The sequence below is a fragment of the Ovis aries genome, chromosome 14 (genome assembly GCF_016772045.2).
Source record: "Ovis aries strain OAR_USU_Benz2616 breed Rambouillet chromosome 14, ARS-UI_Ramb_v3.0, whole genome shotgun sequence".
In the NCBI taxonomy this organism is placed as follows: Eukaryota; Metazoa; Chordata; class Mammalia; order Artiodactyla; family Bovidae; genus Ovis; species Ovis aries.
The window spans coordinates 66,340,111-66,359,529 of NC_056067.1; the positions used below are offsets into that span (position 1 = coordinate 66,340,111).

Below are 19,419 nucleotides of genomic sequence, written 5' to 3' on the forward strand. Positions count from 1 at the left end.
GTGTCTGGGGAGAGCCAAGCCCCGCCTGGAGGCTTGGGGCCGAGTGGTGCTCAGCCAGGGCCATGGGTCCGGGTTGGAACATAAAGGCTGCTGCCGCCTTCAGCTGCAGCAGTTCCTCTCAGACACCCTGCTGGTAGGAGAGGCGCAGCCAGGGGGCAGGGAGTTCCCGGCCAGTCTGCTCGGCGTTTCCAGCGCCGTAAGGCACACGCCACCCCAGGCCTGCTTGGGCCATGTGTGTGTAATCCTGTGTGTGGTAACTGTCTGCCTTTGAGAGAGTCATTTCCTAGGCAGGTTGATAAGAAGTCTAGGGGTCCCCAAGGAGAGAGGGGTCTGGAATTCTCAAAGAGGGAAACAGGACAAACTTTCTTTTTTCCTCTGCATTCCTTAGGATTATGTATCCTGCCTGAGGACAGTCTCTGGATTAAACCTGGTTAATCATGTTATCTTAAAATGTAAATTATGGGGGTCAGTTCAGTTCAGTCGCTCAGTCGTATCCGACTGTGCGATCCCATGAATCGCAGCACGCCAGGCCTCCCTGTACGTCACCAACTCCCGGAGTTCACTCAGATTCACGTCCATCGAGTCCGTGATGCCATCCAGCCATCTCATCCTCTGTCGTCCCCTTCTCCCCCTGCCCCCAATCCCTCCCAGCATCAGAGTCTTTTCCAATGAGTCAACTCTTCGCATGAGGTGGCCAAAGTACTGGAGTTTCAGCTTTAGCAGCATTCCTTCCAAAGAAATCCCAGGGCTGTTCTCCTTCAGAATGGACTGGTTGGATCTCCTTGCCGTCCAAGGGACTCTCAAGAGTCTTCTCCAACACCACAGTTCAAACTCATCAATTCTTTGGCGCTCAGCCTTCTTCACAGTCCAACTCTCACATCCATACATGACCACTGGAAAACCATAGCCTTGACTAGACGGACCTTAGTCGGCAAAGTAATGTCTCTGCTTTTGAATATACTATCTAGGTTGGTCATAGCTTTTCTTCCAAGGAGTAAGCGTCTTTTAATTTCATGGCTGCAGTCACCATCTGCAGTGATTTGGGAGCCCCCCCAAAAAAAGTCTGACACTGTTTCCACTGTTTCCCATCTATTTCCCATGAAGTGATGGGACCGGATGCCATGATCTTCGTTTTCTGAATGTTGAAATTTAAGCCAACTTTTTCACTCCCCTCTTTCACTTTCAACAAGAGGCTTTTAGTTCCTCTTCACTTTCTGCCATAAGGGTGGTGTCATCTGCATATCTGAGGTTATTGATATTTCTCCCGGCAATCTTGATTCCAGCTTGTGTTTCTTCCAGTCCAGCGTTTCTCATGATGTACTCTGCATATAAGTTAAATAAGTAGGGTGACAATATACAGCCTTGACGTACTCCTTTTCCTATTTGGAACCAGTCTGTTGTTTCATGTCCAGTTCTAACTGTTGCTTCCTGACCTGCATACAGATTTCTCAAGAGGCAGGTCAGGTGGTCTGTATTCCCATCTCTTGAAGAATTTTCCAGTTTATTGTGATCCACACAGTCAAAGGCTTTGGCATAGTCAATAAAGCAGAAATAGATGTTTTTCTGGAATTCTCTTGGGTTTTCCATGATCCAGTGGATGTTGGCAATTTGATCTCTGGTTCCTCTGCCTTCTCTAAAGCCAGCTTGAACATCAGGAAGTTCACGGTTCACGTATTGCTGAAGCCTGGCTTGGAGAATTTTGAGCATTACTTTACTAGCATGTGAGATGAATGCAATTGTGTGGTAGTTTGAGCATTCTTTGGCATTGCCTTTCTTTGGGATTGGAATGAAAACTGACCTTTTCCAGTCCTGTGGCCACTGCTGAGTTTTCCAAATGTGCTGGCATATTGAGTGCAGCACTTTCACAGCATCATCTTTCAGGATTTCACAGAGCTCATAGGAATTCCATCACCTCCACTAGCTTTGTTCGTAGTGATGCTTTCTAAGGCCCACTTGACTTCACATTCCAGGATGTCTGGCTCTAGACGAGTGATCACACCATCGTGATTATCCGGGTCGTGAAGATCTTTTTTGTACAGTTCTTCTGAGTATTCTTGCCACCTGTTCTTAATATCTTCTGCTTCTGTTAGGCCCAGACCATTTCTGTCCTTTATCAATCCCATCTTTGCATGAAATGTTCCCTTGGTATCTCTAATTTTTTTGAAGAGATCTCTAGTCTTTCCCATTCTGTTCTTTTCCTCTATTTCTTTGCATTGATCGCTGAAGAAGGCTTTCTTATCTCTTCTTGTTATTCTTTGGAACTCTGCATTCAGATGCCTATATCTTTCCTTTTCTCCTTTGCTTTTCGCCTCTCTTCTTTTCACAGCTATTTGTAAGGCCTCCCCAGAACAGCCATTTGCTTTTTTGCATTTCTTTTCCATGGGGATGGTCTTGATCCCTGTCTCCTGTACAATGTCATGAACCTCATTCCATAGTTCATCAGGCACTCTATCTATCAGATCTAGGCCCTTAAATCTATCACTCATTTCCACTGTGTAATCATAAGGGATTTGATTTAGGTCATACCTGAATGGTCTAGCGGTTTTCCCTACTTTCTTCAATTTGAGTCTGAATGTGCTAATAAGGAGTTCATGATCTGAGCCACAGTCAGCTCCTGGTCTTGTTTTTGTTGACTGTATAGAGCCTCTCCATCTTTGGCTGCAAAGAATATAATCAATCTGATTTCGGTATTGACCATCTGGTGATGTCCATGTGTAGAGTCTTCTCTTGTGTTGTTGGGTGTTTGCTATGACCAGTGCATTTCTTGGCAAAACTCTATTAGTCTTTGCCCTGCTTCATTCCGCATTCCAAGGCCAAATTTGCCTGTTACTCCAGGTGTTTCTTGACTTCTTACTTTTGCCTTCCAGTCCCCTAGAATGGAAAGGACATCTTTTTTAGGTGTTAGTTCTAAAAGGTCTTGTAGGTCTTCATAGAGCCGTTCAACTTCAGCTTCTTCAGTGTTACTGGTTGGGGCACAGACTTGGATTACTGTGATATTGAATGGTTTCCCTTGGAGACGAATAGAGATCATTCTGTTGTTTTTGAGATTGCATTCAAGTACTGCATTTTGGACTCTCTTGTTGATCATGATGGCTACTCCATTTCTTCTGAGGGATTCCTGCCTGCAGCAGTAGATATAATGGTCATCTGAGTTAAATTCCCCCATTCCAGTCCATTTTAGTTCGATGATTCCTAGAATGTCGACGTTCACCCTTGCCATCTCTTGTTTGACTACTTCCAATTTGCCTTGATTCATGGACCTGACATTCCAGGTTCCTATGCAATATTGCTCTTTACAGCATCAGACCTTGCTTCTATCACCAGTCACATCCACAGCTGGGTATTGTTTTTGCTTTGGCTCCATCCCTTCATTTTTTCTGGAGTTATTTCTCCACTGATCTCCAGTAGCATATTGGGCACCTACTGACCTGGGGAGTTCCTCTTTCAGTATCCTATCATTTTGCCTCTTCATACTGTTCATGGGGTTCTCAAGGCAAAGATACTGAAGTGGTTTACCATTCCCTTCTCCAGTAGACCACACTGGGAATGGCAAACCACTTCAGTATTATGGGGGTAGGTCTGGTCTTTACAAGGATTATATAACAATAATATATCCTGCCTGAAGGCAGTCTCTGGATTAAACCTTCTGGCTAATTCTGTTATCTTAAAATGTAAATTATGGGAGTAGGTCTGGTGAGATCTTTACAACCTCCAGACATTCTTTGGATTCATTGGAGAGTATATAACTCCACTGCTAACACTAGCAAGGGGGTACTCTTTCTATCCCCTTCTGATGTCTATGTCAGAAGCTTTCTCTATCTCCTTTATACTTTAATAAAACTTTATTACACAAAAGCTCTGAGCGATCAAGCCTTGTCACAGGCCCCGGACTGAATTATTCTCCTCCAGAGGCCAAGGATCCCAGGGTCTTTGTGATTCAGCAACAAACTCTCACCTTCAACATGGAGGTCTGTATGGAGCAGAGTCAAAGTCTGGCAGGGCCAAATAGGGCCCAGATGTCCAGGCAGGTGGGGGTTAGGGCAGACTGACCAGACTCCTCACCCCACCGACAGGGCGGCATGACCCGTCTCCTGACCTCTCAGCCTGCTTCTCCCCCGTGGCCCCTCCATGGCTCACCTCTGCTGGGTGCCTCTGCACTGCCACTCCTTCTGGCTGAAAAGGTTCCTGGAGTCTCCGCCTCCGATTTTCCTGCCCCCCTAAAAGCGAGCAGTAGCAGCGGTCACTGTCACTCTTGCCTGTTTCTCTTGGAGCTGCGGTTGCTCCGCAGTAACCCTGTTCTTCAGTCCCTCTGCACGTTAAATCTCTGTATTGCACATCAGGTGGAGATGAAATGCATCTACCATGGGGCTCAGGCAAAAGCCTGGCACCCAGTAGGACACCGGGGGAATCTCTGGTGGCCCTGAGGGATGGTCCTTGGCCCAGATCACAGCCCTCTCGGAGCTGACCCTGGGGAGCGAGAAGGTAGGAGACCTCAGGGAAAGACTAGTGCTTACCCCGTCCTGCACTCACCTGAGTGCAGGCACACCCGTCCCAGGCTGTGAGCAGCTGCTGAGCCCTACAGACTTTACTCCCCTGGCAGGACGAAGTCCACAGGCCCCTCCTGCGTGAAACTGACATTGTAGTAGGGTGGTATACCGAATGCTGTGTTCCTCCCACAATACCTAGGTTAAAACCTAACCCACTCAGTGTTCTGTATTTGGAGGTGGGGCCTTTGGGAGGTTGACGAGGTCATGAAGGAAGAACCCTTGTGACTGGGATTAGTGGTCTCTTAAGAGGCCCCCAAGGACCCCCTCTCCTTCCCTGTGAGGACACAGAGGATGGCTGTCAACCAGGATCCTCACCTGACACCAAACATCCTGGCACTGTGATCTTGGATTTTCTGGTCTCCAGGACTGTGAGACATTTCTGTTATTTCTAAGCCTCCCAGTTTACGGTATTTGTTACATCAGGTGGAATGGACTAAGACACGGGAGGCAGACATCCCTCGAGAGAGCACACAACTGGCGGCTGTGAAGAGCCCTTCAGTGTGTGAGTGAGGCCCCTCCTGGTGCACCATACCTCAGGACCCCCGAGTCTGTCCTTATGTCTGTCTTCTGGGGGCTCACATGACCCTGCAGTTGGCTTTTACCTTGCAGTGAAGAAAAACCTCATGGCCTTGAGTCATGTCTGCTTCTTTTGTCGGAACTTTAAAAAACTTGGCATTTAATGATTCTTCTACAATCCATAAGGCTTATTAATATTTCACCAGTATACATGGACACACACACATATATATAGTTTTAGGGACATCCCGCATATTTTGATATGCTGTTTTCATTTTCATTCCAAGTAGTTTCAAATTCTTCTTTTGATTTCATCTTTGACCATGGATTATTTATAAGTGTGATATTCAGTTTCTGAATGAGGGTTTTCCACACATCATTCTGTTCTTGATTTCTTATTGAATTCTGTTACAGCCAAGGTCGATACCGTGTATTATTTCTTTTCCCTTTATCAGGCCTTCTTTTATGGCCCAGAATATGCTGCATTTTGGTAAATGTTCTGTGTGAATGTGAAAAAAAAAGTCTATTCTGTCCTCTTGGACAGGAAGTTCTATAAATATTGATTAGGTCAAGCTGGTTGTAAGTGTTGTCTTCCACGCCTTTACTGATTATCTGGGAGGGTGTGAACATCCCAAAGTATAATTGTGAATTTGTCTATTGCTCCTTGCAGTTCTATCAGTTTTTGCTTCATGTACCCTGAAGTACTGTTAGGTACATTAATCTGTAGGATGTCATGTGTCTTTATTAATAAATCTCTCAACCAGCATGGGGTCAGTTCATTCCCTGACCCTCTCAGAGGCAACAGGCAGCTAGAAAGAGGTTTATGCTCCAGAGGGGAGACAGTGCTATGTAGGTTCCTAGGCTGCTCAGAAAGGGCAGGGTGGCTTCTGAAGGCATTTCCACATCAGTGACACACTAGGGAATTTCTCTGTAGTCTGCTGCCTGAAGCTTGATGTGACTGGAGGTCCCCCAAAGACCGTCTCCATCAGGCTGCACTCAGCTGTGGATCCTTCCATGCTGTGCAAGGTTGCAGAGGCGGCTGAAGATTTTCCCACAGTGACCACACTCGTAAGTCCTCTCTCTGGTGTGAACTATCTGGTGTCGGACAAGTGTGGACCTTTCACTAAAGGCTTTCCCACACTGGCTGCATTCGTAGGGCCTTTCCTGTGTGTGCACTCTCTGGTGACGAATGAGGTGAGAGTTACTGCTGAAGGCTCTTCCGCATGCACTGCACTCGTAAGGCCTTTCCCCAGTGTGAACTCTCCAGTGATAGATAAGGCTGGATTTACGGCTAAAGAACTTGCCACATTTAGTGCACTCATAAGGCCTTTCCCCAGTGTGAACTTTCTGATGCTTCGTAAGAATCGACTTTTGGCTAAAGAACTTCCCACATTCATTACACTCATAAGGCCTTTCTCTGGTGTGAACTCTCCAGTGCTCAATGAGACTGGAACTGTGAGCAAAGGCTTTCCCACATTCACTGCACTCGTAAGGCTTTTCCCCAGTGTGAGTTCTCCAGTGCTGAACCAGGCTGGAGTTGCGACTGAAGGCTTTTCTGCACTCACTGCACCTGTAAGGCCTTTGTCCAGTATGTACTTTCTGGTGTTGAATGAGGGTGGAGCTGTTGCTGAAGGTTTTCCCACATTCACCACATGCGAAAGGCCGTTCTCCGGTGTGGACTTTCTGATGGCGAAGGAGGTGAGAACTTTGGCTAAAGTCTCTTCCACATTCATTGCATCCGAAAGGCCGTTCTCCGGTGTGAACCTTCTGGTGCTGAGCAAGGTTGGAGTTGTTGTTAAAAGCTCTCCCACACTCACTGCACTCAAATGGCCGTTCTCCAGTGTGAACTCTCCAGTGCTGCATGAGCGCAGAGCTGCGACTGAAGGCTTTGCCACACTGACTGCACTCATAAGGTTTTATGTGGGTGTGGACTTTCTGGTGCCGAAGGAAATTGGAGCTTTGGCTGAAGGCTCTTCCACATTTGCTGCACTTGAAAGGCCTTTCTCCTGTGTGAACCTTCTCATGCCGAGCGAGGTGTGACCTGTTATTGAAGGCTTTCCCACATTCACTGCATTCGTAAGGCCTTTCTCCTGTGTGGATTCTCTGGTGATGAATAAGGGTGAGTTTGTGGCTGAAAGTTTTCCCACAGTCGCTGCATGCATAATCTTTTACTCCTGTGTGGAATTTCTGATGCTTCCTCAGTTTATATGGGTGACTGAAAGCCTTGCCACACTCTTTACATACATGAGATGTTTCTCCAGTGTGAAACCATTGGTCACTAGTAAGGGCTGATTTCTCCTCTAAGGAATTTTCAACTCTTGGGCATCTAAATGGTGTCTCTTCAGAGTGAGCACTCAGGTGGCTGAGGAGGACAGGAGTCTTCTGGAAAGCTTTCCCACTGTCACTGCAGTTGAAGGGCTTCTGTGAGGACTGGACCTCTAGGAGCTGCCCAGAATTGAAAGGGTGCAGTGAGGCCTCCCTGTCCTTTGTGCTGCTATGTGGCTCCCCACTGCCATCCAAGCTTGGGGGCTGGAGCAGGTCATGGCCGTCTGAGACATCCTGGCCACCTAACCCACATGTAATGGGTTTCTCTGACAGAGAGTCTGTTGAGCTCTTCAAAAACAAGTCCCTGTCTCTGTTCCATTGGAAGGGCTTTTCTCCATTGTACTCTGGATGCTGGTGAAGATTTCCACCAAACCAGAACTCTCTTCCATATGCTAAACATGTGCAGGGAGTCTCTCCAGTATGTCTTTGATGGTTGTCCAGCTGCAAAATGTCTTTCAAGAGTGGCTCACACGTGTCACAGCTGTCAGCCTTCTGCATGGAAGGAGGTACACTGGGAGTTCTGACCTGTGACACCACCTCTCCAGAAGCATTCCTCTCAGAAGGCACCTCCTCATCTTCCACCACAGGCCAACAGCCTGAAAGCCAAGAAATTTCTGGTTAACATGAGTGTTCCACTCAGTGAAAAGGGTGACCTCCTTAGAAATGTGTCACTGATACATACAGGAATGGGCCAAGGGTTTGCTGATAGGCCAGGTGGGGCAGAGTTAGAGTGAAAGGCTCACTGGTGGGACAGGGCCCTCACCAGAGGCAAGAACTCAGAGGCAAAGGACCTGAAAAGACATTTTTCAAAAAAAGATATATACACAAATGGACAAAAAGTAAACGAAAAGCAGCTCAACATCATTAGTCATTGTGTGTACAGTGTGTGCTCAGTCGTGTCCAACTCTGTGAATAATTTATTATTATTCAGCCGTAAAAATGAAAGTATTACTGATATGTTCCATAACATGGATGTACCTCAACAACATTATGCCAAGTAAAAGCCAGTCACAGAAAACACATATGGCATAATTCCATTTGTATAAAATATCTATTAATAGAATAAGCAAATCTGTACAGTCAGAAAGTAGATTAGTGGTTGCCTAGGACTCAGGACAGGTTGAGGGAGGATGAAGAGTGACCGCTAAAGGGTACAGAGTTTCTTTTCAGGTAATGAAAGTGTTCTAAAATTAGAGTATGCTGATATTAGTTTATTGAAAAAGTGAAAGTGAAGTGCTCAGTTGTGTCGGACTCTTTGCGACCCCATGGACTGTAGCCTACCAGGCTCCTCCATCCATGGGATTTTCCAGGCAAGAGTACTGGAGTGGGTTGCCATTTCCTTCTCAGGAGATCTTCCTGACCCAGGGAATGAACCCAGGTCTCCCACGTTGTAGGCAGACACTATACCATCTGAGCCACCAGAAAAGTCCATTTGTTTATGATTACCCTTAATTTTAAAAAAATTTATTGTTAAGTTCTGCCGTAAAGCAAACTGCCTCAGTTATACATACGTTCTTTTTCATAGTCTTTCCCATTACAGTTCGCTGTGCTACGCAGTAGGACCTAATGTTTATCCATTCTATATATAATAGGTTGTATTTCCTAATTCCAGTCCATCCCTCTCCCAACCCCCAGTGCTGGCAACCACAAGTCTGTGCTCTGTATCTGCGAGACTTTCTCTGCTTTACAGATCTGTTCCTTTGTGTTGTATTTTAGACTCCACATATAAGAGATATCACATGGTACTTGTCTTTCCTCCTTATGACTTACGTCACTTAGTATGATAATCTCTAGGTTCACCCACGTTACTGCAAGTGGCACTGTTTCTTTTTGATGGCTGAGTAGCATTCCGTTGTATACATGCCCCACCTCTTTTCCATCCATCTGTCAATAGAATTCATGTGGCTTCCATGTCCTGGCTGTTGTAAATAGTGCTACAGTGAACACTGCAGTAACCTTATCCTTTCGAATTGCTGTTTTCTCTCCAGATATATGCCCAGGAGTGAGACTGCTGGATCATATGGCAGCTCTGGTTTTCATTTTTTCAGGAACCTCCACACCGTTTTCCATAGTGGCTGCACCAATTTACATTCCCATCAACAGTGTAGGAGGGTTCCTTTTTCCACGTGCTGTCTAGCATTTGTTATTTGTAGACTTTTTAATGACGGCTATTCTGACTGGTGTGAGATGACACCTCATTTTAGTTTTCATTTGAATTTCTCTAATAATAAGCAGTGTTGAGCATCTTTTTACATGCTTTTTGGCCATCTGTATGTCTTCTTTGGAGAAATGTCTATTTAGGTCTTCTGCCCATTTTTCAGTGGGGTTATTTTCTTGTTATTGAGTTGTATGAGCTGTTTGTATATTTTGGAAATTAAAACCCTTGTCAATCATATCATTTACAAATATTTTCTCCCAGTTTCTAAGTTGTATTTTCATTTTGCTTATGAAAATGAAAGTTTTTGCTATGCAAAAACTTGTAAGTTTTATTAGGTTCCATTTGTTTGTTTTTATTTCTGTTGCTTTGGGAGACTGACTTAAGAAAACACTGGTCTGATTTATGTAAAAGAATATTTTGCCTATGTTCTCTTCAAGGAGTTCTATGGAGTATGGTGAGATTTATACACTGAAAACATGAAAACCCACTAAACAGTACACTTTAGAAGGGTGAACGTTAAAACTGACTTTAGTAAAAGAAAAATAAATAAAAGGGTGAATGTTATGATATATATCAGTAAAGCCATTAAAAAAAATGTCCTTGGGGAAGGGGCAGAACCTTGGCATGGCCCCACACTAGATCAGCCAGTCAGGCACTGGTCAAGTTGAGCAGAACCCTTCAGGCCAGAATGCCCGACCCCCAACCTCTGCTCCCGCAAGGCCCCTGTGGGACCTAGTAGCTGTTAGGGCTCCTCATGAGGCTGCCCAGGGAGAAATGGGGGTGCACACAGCCCAGGCCCAGCACTCACAGCAGCTACAGCAGGAAACCTGGGTAGGAAGCAGTGTCCCTGGTCCAGCTTGGGGATGGGGAGAAGACAAAAGGCAGATGCTGGCCCCCAGGCCAGGGCAGGGCATGAGGGCCTTACCAAGTGAGGTCACGAGCTCCAAGGTCTCCAGCATCACAGTGTGGTACAGCTGCCTCTGGGCCTCATCGAGGAGCTCCCACTCCTCCCTGGAGAAGTGCATGGCCACCTCCTCAAAGGCCACCAGGCTCCCGCATGAGGAGACAGCGAGGCCAGGTGGCCAATAGGTGGGCTGGAAAACAAACAAAACGGTCCAGCGGGCACATTCAGGCCCTTGATGTGTGACTCAGAGTTCTGCCCCGTGTCCCACTGGCATCTCCTCTCCTCATGACCCCTGTCCATCCTCCCTCCACCCGCCTGCAGCTCATCCCTTCACCAGGCCCTCACCTCTGAGAAGACCACAGATGCTGGCCCCACTGGTGTCCTGCTCTCCTCACAGTCCCACTGGCCACTGTTTCCAGACCAATCCTAATGAGAGAGACAAAAGGAAGGTGGGTAGATGGATGCTGTTTGAGCTCTAAGTTGTCACATGACACCCCTCTCCCTACTAACCAACTTCCCTTGTGTCCTTCAGGTCACACCTTCCAAATCTAAGAAAATCTGGGCTCTCTTTTCTTCCTTAAGCCTCTCTATCAGGCCTCATTCCCTTACCATGTACACATCAATCCTCATACCTCTACTTCCCACATCCCACAATACCACTGTCCCTCTCCCTGGCCACACCACAGGCACGTTCTGCTGTATTCATTTACCAGTATGCACTTAGCTTGCAGAGGCAAGCAGGATCCGATGCTAACCTTGGACTGTCCTTGACTGCAAAAACTTCCCACTAACAGAGAGAGCCATCACCTCTCTAGATAAAGCCTCCCTTCTTGGCTCTGTTGCTCCAACCTTGCACCCCAGAACCAGGAGTAATAATCTCAAACACCCTTTTTCTCTTCCAGCTCTAACCTTATGCATGCTGTCCCTTCACCAGTCATAGCTGTCCTTGCCTTTCCTAATACACAAATCCCTGACCTGCTGTCCCCACTCTTGGTGTGGCAACTCTTAGCTTGGGCTGAGCCTTTTTGTCCCTGATACTACAGCAGCTTAATAAATCCCCCTGGACATAAGGAGGATGGCCACAACTCCCTGTGAGCTGTAGAAAGGTAAAACAATCTAAACTCAGGCCCCACTGTCATCCTACCTTACTTCTGTGTTTTTTCTTTTTTTTTTATTTGGCTGTGCTGTGTCTTAGTTGCATTGTGTGGCATCTTAGTTGTGGCAGGTGGAATCTAGTTCCCTGACCAGGGACTGAACCCAGGTCCCCTGCATTGAGAGCGTGGAGTCTTGGCCACTGGACCACCAAGGAAGACCCCGTGCTTCATTTTTTCATCCCAGGTCTACACTCTACTCAGAGGCTTGTTCATCATCCTGAACCCAGCTCACAGCTGCAGACAGTGTACAAGCACAAGCCTCTAGCTGGCGGACATCTCTAGTCTCGACCTGGCATGAAATACACTTGACATCTCAATTTGGCAGTCTCAATGACATTCCAAATAAGATATGGCCAAAACAGTTATTTTCCCTCTGAAATCTACTCCTCGAACCATCTTCCACATCCGAAAAAATATTCAGGGTCAACCATATTTCCCTGCCACACATCAGGAAATCTCAGTTCAGTTCAGTTGCTCAGTCGTGTCCGACTCTTTGCAACCCCATGAACCACAGCACGGCAGGCCTCCTGGTCCATCACCAACTCCTGGAGTTCACCCAAATCCATGTCCATCAAGTCAGTAATGCCATCTAACCACCTCATCCTCTGTTGTCCCCTTCTCCCCCTGCCCCCAATCCCTCCCAGCATCAGGGTCTTTTCAAATGAGTCAGCTCTTTGCATCAGGTGGCCAAAGTATTGGGAGTTTCAGCTTCAACATCAGTCCTTCCAATGAACACCCAGGACCGATCTCCTTTAGGATGGACTGGTTGGATCTCCTTGCAGTCCAAGGGACTCTCAAGAGTCTTCTCCAACACCACAGTTCAAAAGCATCAATTCTTCAGTGCTCAGCTTTCTTTATAGTCCAACTCTCACATCCATACAGGACTACCGGAAAAATCATAGTCTTGACTAGACGGACCTTTGTTGGCAAAATAATGTCTCTGCTTTTGAATATGCTATCTAGGTTGGTCATAACTTTCCTTTCAAGGAGTAAGCGTTTTTTAATTTCATGGCTGCAATCACCATCTGCAGTAATTTTGGAGCCCAGAAAAATAAAGTCAGCGACTATTTGCACTGTTTCCCCATCTATTTGTCATGAAGTGATGAGGAAATCTAGTCCACCCTAAAAATTACATCCAGGAGCCAACCACTTCTCCTACCTCACAGGCACCTCCCTGCTCTGGCCACCAAAACCACACACAGGGACTGCTGCAGTCACCGCCTCCGTGATCTTCGGGCCTCCAACCTCGCCCCATCTTCCAGTCTCTTCACCCAGCATCCACAGGCTTGTTAAGATCTGATTCAGATCACCTCCTCCTCTGCTGTAAACTTCCCGTGACTTGCACCACACTGAGAACAGAGGCCCAGCACCCCAGCCTCCCTTTCCTGGCCTGTCTCCAGTCCCCCTGCTCTCTCTTTGCACCAGAATAAATGGCAATCTGTCGTTTCCCTCAACACTGTCACCTTATGCCCACCTCCAAGCAACTGGCACATGCTGGTCTCTGCCACGGGCACCTTTCCAGATCTTATCCCATGTGATCCGCCCCACATAACTCCTGGCCTAGGTTCAGGATGCCTGCGGAAAGTGACTCTCAGGGGCCCAGATTCATGTGCAGGCCGAGCTGGGGACGCCACCATTCCCTAACAGACCCCAGGGTCACAAGGGCGGGGATCTCAGCAGGTGAGGACCTGTGTCCTCTCACCTGGCACTCACCTGCCCCGGGTCCATCAGCGACTCTGCAGGACCGGTCACAGCCTGTGGGCTGGGCGGGGCCGTGTCAGGCGGCGGCCGTGACGAGCCTGCGGGCTCACCCGAACCCCCCCACAAACACTGGGAGGGGTGACGCAGGTTGATGGTCGCACTCAGTGCTTCGACCGTCCCCAGTATGAAACGGAAGCTGCCTCCCTGGAACTTGGGACGAAGGCGGGGCGCGGAGAAACCGAGGCTTAGGAAGGAGGGGCGGTGAGCCGAGGGTAAAAGGGAGTGCCAACGTGCGAAGAGGGTCCCAGGACGTCCCCCAGGGGGCCTTCGCCTCAAGTCCCAGGGTGCGTCTCCTGCAGCCCCGCCAGGCACAAAACTAAGACTGCAATGGCGACGCCGGAAGTCCCGCCCCACCCTCTGAGGCCAGGCGAAAACGCCCAAATCCTGACCCTCACTGGCTCCAGGCTCATGGACGTCCATGACGCTTTTTCCTGAGCCTATGGCGGTGCCGCTGAGTCGTTGCCTAGGTGATTAGGCAGGACGCACCGCCGAAGAATTGATGCGTTTGAACTGTGGTGTTGGAGAAGACTCTTGAGAGTCCCTTGGACTGCAAGGAGATCCAACCAGTCCATTCTGAAGGAGATCAGCCCTGGGATTTCTTTGGAAGGAATGATGCTGAAGCTGAAACTCCAGTACTTTGGCCACCTCATGCGAAGAGCTGACTCATTGGAAAAGACACTGATGCTGGGAGGGATTGGGGGCAGGAGGAGAAGGGGACGACAGAGGATGAGATGGCTGGATAGCATCACGGACTCGATGGACGTGAGTCTGAGTGAACTCCGGGAGTTGGTGATGGACAGGGAGGCCTGGCGTGCTGCGATTCATGGGGTCGCAAAGAGTCGGACACGACTGAGCGACTGAACTGCACTGAACGGAACCGCATCACGGCTCACGCGACATGAACTACACTACCCAGAAGTACCCTCTCCGCGCGTTTACACCAGTATTGACCATTGATAGCCAGGGAGATAGGCGTTTCCGGGACGGCCACGCCTTGGAGGGCGGGACTTCCGGGTTCAGATGGTTGCTTCTCTGTCCTGCTTCTTCGTCGGCCGCGGGCGGATGGACCTAGTTGTTGGACTGTGGCTGGTGTCTAGGGGGCTCCTCCGGCCCGCGGAAACGGGAGTGGGTAGGTTCGACATCCTAGGTGGTCCCACCTGTGCCCTGTATGTCCAGTGACCTCAGCAAACGTCCCCTCTCCCCGGGCTCTTGTGTCCTCGGCTGTCGGGGGACCGCCCGGCGCGGGGTTGTCCTGCGGGTCGTCCGTCAAGGCGCGTCTGTGCCCTTGGCCGACCCGGAGTCGTCGCCCTGTGCGTCCTGTCCGCTTTACGGAGAAGGGCCCCAGGCTTCTAAGCCACCCGTTCCGAGGTCATGACCCAGCATGTAGCTGGACTGCGGGCATGATGAGCGAGCCGGGTGAAGTAGGGTCTCCTGGCCTCCACCTGGGTGGACTCTGAACCCCAGTGCCGCAAGTCCCCGACTGAACCCCAGGCCTCGGTGCTCAGGACACTGGGGCGTTCATAGGTGGAAGCCTGCATTTCAGAGTCCAGTGCAATAAAATGTGCAGGGTGCAGGCGGAGGGATGTGCCTGTGCGAAGACTCGGAGGTGAGACTGCCTGGGAGCATTCGGGAAAGTTTTGCAGTCTCCACCGCGGGGAACCTACAGCGTGAGCGTGGGAGTCCTACCTCTGTTGACGGGCTTTGGATTCTGGGAGCCACAGATTTTCATTAGAATATGGATGGCCATGATCTATTAGGATTTTGAAACTGCGTGAACACAGCGTTGTGGTGGGGGCTGAAAGCAGGCAGCTTCAGGAAGATGCTGCTGCAAATGTTTCTCCGGTGACCTCTCGAGAATAGAAGTATGAGAGGTGGGAGAAAAAATCAGATTCCCGGTACGTTTTTCAGAGTGGAGTTGATGGGATTTCCATTTACGAGTGCAGAGTGAATGTAGTGGAGGATAAAGGACTATCCCAAGTGTTACAGATAAAGAATGAGATGGAGAGGGGAGGTTGGCAGGAGTATGTTTGGCAGAAGAATAGCAGTTGGATTATGTGGGAGTAGAGTCTGAGTTGAATGGAGAGCTCTAGGTGGAGCTGACCCGCGTGCCCGTGAACAAACAAATTTCCATTTGGCTTCCTGATGTCTAGACTGTCCTGCCCTGGTGGCCTGGACCAGGGACTGTCCTGAGATGGGATTTTGGAAGGGAAATCTCAGCTTGTGGTTCCAGATGGGCCCTGAGATGAGTGTTGGATGTCCAGATGAAGGACCAGTAGCTGAGTGGAGGATGTGGGAAAGAGAAACTGTCCAAACTCCGGTGGATGTGGGGACAGTGCACACCCAGGAGGAGGGCCCACACCCTCAGAGATGAAAGGGTGAGCAGGGGGGTCAGGGGATGGGGTTTTGGAGATGTAAGGGGAGATATGGGCAGGACAGAGACGGGGGCACGGGTCCAGTGCCCAGTGCTTAGATCACATTCTTGTGCCCCTTGCCTGGTGTTGGAGGACTTTTGAGGACAAGAGCATGTGCCTTTTTTGGGGGGAAGAAGTAGGTCTCCTTGGTGAGGCCAGGGAGGCCTCTGCTGGGATGTGGTGCTGTCTTCACCGTCAGGCTGCCGTCTTCCCCAGGAGAGGCGCCAGGGCCCTCGTGCTGGCTGTGTCCGGCTGCTCCTCCTCCCAGACCACTGTGTAGACAACCGCAGCGCTGTTTGCCTTGGGACCTTGATAGCCCTGGTCCAAGATCAAAAGCGTCACAGCCTGAGTAGCCGCAGATCATTCGCCTTGGTTGTTTCCTGATCGGGTGGCCCGGCCCGGGCCTGTGACGTTTCCCTCGCTCTGTCTCCTGTCCTGGCAGCACGTGGGGGCCCCGCTTCATTGTCATGTCCAGGCTTCTCGTCGAGGTGGCTTCTGTGGTTGCAGACCACGGGCTGTAGAGAGTGGGGCCTTCAGCAGTTGTGGTGCACGGGTTTAGTTGCCCCGAGAAATAGAAGATCCTCCTGGACCAGGGATTGAACCCATGCCTCCTGCATTGGCAGGCAGGCTCTCAACCACTGGACCAGCAGGGAGGCCTGGCAAGTTTATGTTTAACTCCTTGGAAGCTCCCAAACCATTTTCCAAAGAGTCTGTGCGTTTTTATATTCCCAGCAGCACTGTAGGGCTGTTCCAGTTTTTCCACCTTGCCAACACCAAGACAACTTGGTGCTGTCATCCTAGTGGGTATGAAATGGTATCTCAATGGCTTTTTAAAAAATCATGGCAGAATATACACAAAACTTATCATTTTAACCATTTTAAGTGTGTGGTTCAGTGGCATTAAGTAAATTCAGTTGTGCCACTTTAACCCGTATACTTCTTCAGAACATTTTTATTATCTTGAACTGAAACTCTTTACCCTTGAAGCGGTCGTCTCATTGGGCTTTTGATCTACATTTTTCTCATGAACAATGGTATTTTCATGTTCGTGTTAACAGTCTGTTTTCTTTGATGAAACATCTATTCAGATCTTTTCCTTATTTCTAATTGGGTTGTCTTTTTATCTTTGAGCCATAAAGTTCTTCATAGATTCTGTTTAGAATCCATACGTAAGTATTTTCTAAGTATTTTTTCTCAGTCTGTGGCTCATTTTTTTTTAACTTTTATTTATTTGTGTTTTTATTTAAAGCTTCTTATTTTGTATTGGGGTTAGCCAGTTAGCAGACATCGCTGTGACAGTTTCAGGTGAGCTGTGAAGGGACTCAGCCATGCGTGTGCGCATCTCCCTTACCACCCCGCCAAACTCCCTCCAGTCCAGGCTGTGTGTTGATCTTTTAATTTTCTGAATGGTGTCTTTTTAGAAAAAGATTTGTTTATCTGGCTGTGCCGGGTGTTCACTGTGGCATGTGGGATCTAGTTCCCCGACCAGAGGTCAAACGCAGGCCCCCTGCATGGGGAGCGCAGAGTCTTAGCCACTGGGCCAGCAGGAAAGTCTCTTAATGATGTATTTTGAAGAGCAAAATTTTACATTTTGATGTTAAATTTTACACTCATTGTCTAATATATTAGTTTTTCTATTTATATATTGTCTTTGTGTCATACCTAAAAAATTATTTGCCTAGCCAAAAGTAAAAAAGTTCTCCTTTGTTTTCTTCTATAAATTTTATAGGCTTAGCTCTTCCATTTATGATCTTTTTCATGGTAACTTTTATGTATAGTTGAGATAAGGGTTTGAATTGATCTTTTTGCATGTGAATGTCTAGTTTTCCCAGAACCATTTGCTGAAAAGGCCATCTTTCCACATTATACTTCTGCTGGAAATCAGTTAAGGGTATTTTGGTCTCTTAAATCTATTGATCTGCATGTCTGTCCTTACGACAGGACCGCACTGTCTTGACTGCCTTGGCTGTATAGAGATTTTGAAGTTTAATAAGGAGAGTGCAACTTGTTTCCTGGCACAGTTGTTTTCCCTGTTCTGTTCTGCGTGTCTGTGAATTTAGGGTCAGCCTGTTAGTTTCTGCTCAGAATGTCGGCTGTGGTTTTGATAGGGATTGCACACTCAGACCCAGTGGGCCTGGATTTGTTCTGGCACCACCAGTGAAACATGGGTGTTCCATGAAGTGCACAGAGCCTGGGTGGGGAGGGTAACAGGCAGGGGAAAGGCTTCTCCCAGGCGTGGGAGGCAGTGCCATGAGGCCTCGCTGACCACAGCTGACCGCTCTGGTACAGGGAGCTGAGCCCACCCTTTGCTCAGAAGCCTGAGGCCCCAAGGCACACCTGACGGCAGCTCTGATCGCAAGCCCCCCGTCAGCGGAAGGGAAGGTCTGAGTTCAGGGGATGCACTGACGCCTCGGAACGCTGGGGAGAGCTCAGACAGACAGGCCCCGAGCTTGGCTCACCACAGGCCTGCAGGAGTGTCAGCTTCAGGTCGATGACAGGGAGGGAGCGGAGAGGCGTCCTGAGAGCGTCTGCAGCATGTTCTGCAGCGAACCCTGGGCCCCATGCCTTCCTGTCTGGGGACCCCTGGGCTCCTGGTTTGCCTTTTGTCCTGAGTCACAAATGATAGCCCAGAAACCAGCTTTATATATAGCTCTCTCTCTATATATAGAAAGAGTGGAGCTCTTACATAAACCTTGAAGTTTTGGGGGGAATAGTCTTGAACCTTTATAAAATCCAAAAGCTCCATGTAAAACATGGATCTCTCACTCCTCTTGGAAAAGCAGTGAATGGGACCACCAAATGTGGACCCCACCATCCCTGCCCCTGTTCTGGGCCCCGACTCAGTGGAAACTAGCAGATGATGAGGGCAGGTGCCCCCAGGCTCACCTGCAGTGCGCCTGGGCCCCTGAGATCCTGGCTGCAGACCTCTCAGCCCCAGGGCTCCTGCCTTGTGATGGCCTTGCCGGGAGCAAGCCCAGGGAGGCCGAGGAGGCCGCCTGCCTACAGACTGTCGTCCGGCCGTGAGCAGCATGCCGCCGCTCACACCTGTTCTCAGGTGGCCTCTGCACCCATTCTCAGGACAAGGTGAGCCTGCGCGGCACCTCCCTGCCAAGCTGAGCCCCCCTCTCGCCCAGGGCTCTGCCAGCAAGTGTGGCAAGCGTGACACACCACAGCCCTCCTGAGCTCAAGCCTAGTGTGTCCACACTCGTGTGGGATCTTAGTTGGCACACCAGGGCTGGAACCTGTGTCCCCTGCATGGAAACACGGAGTATTAACTGCTGGTGTGTGTGTGTGTGTGTGTGTGTGTGTGTGTGTGTGTGCGTGCACGTGTCACGCTCTATCATATCCAATTCTTTGTGACCTCAAGGACTGTAGCCTGAGGCTTCTCTGTGGGTTGCCATTTCCTTCTCCAGGGGATCCTCCTGGGCTAGGGATCGAGCCCGCATCTCCCGCATTGGAGGCGGATTCTTTACCATCTGAGCCGCCGGGGAAGCACTGGCTGCTGGGCCACCAGAGTGAGTGTGTGTGTGTGCGTGCACACACCGATCGAACCCGCATCGCTCACCTCTCTTGCACTGGCAGGTGGGTTCTTTACCCCTGGCGCCGCCTGGGAAGCAGTAACTGCTGGAACACCAGGGAAATC

At 49.1% G+C, this 19,419-nt stretch overlaps 1 protein-coding gene across 5 annotated transcripts; it reads right to left on the bottom strand.

Annotated features, from left to right (window-relative positions):
- Positions 1 to 362: 362 nt before the first annotated feature.
- Positions 363 to 18,608, bottom strand: ZNF132 (zinc finger protein 132). 5 transcript variants are annotated; one of them, XR_009596474.1, is made up of 6 exons: positions 13,318 to 18,608; positions 10,796 to 10,876; positions 10,472 to 10,640; positions 4,863 to 7,984; positions 4,138 to 4,217; positions 3,824 to 3,970 (listed from the first exon to the last, which is right to left on the bottom strand). XR_009596474.1 is itself a non-coding variant. In XM_012094930.5 (4 exons), the coding sequence occupies exons 1-4, from the start codon at positions 13,783 to 13,785 to the stop codon at positions 6,060 to 6,062; spliced, it is 2,643 nt and encodes an 880-aa protein (XP_011950320.2). In that variant the 5' UTR covers positions 13,786 to 18,608; the 3' UTR covers positions 363 to 6,059. The 5 variants fall into 5 exon arrangements, 1 of the variants encoding a protein (XP_011950320.2); XR_009596473.1 differs by having other exon boundaries at positions 3,824 to 4,217; positions 5,150 to 7,984; XR_009596471.1 differs by having other exon boundaries at positions 3,824 to 4,217.
- Between the last annotated feature and the right edge of the window lie 811 nt (positions 18,609 to 19,419).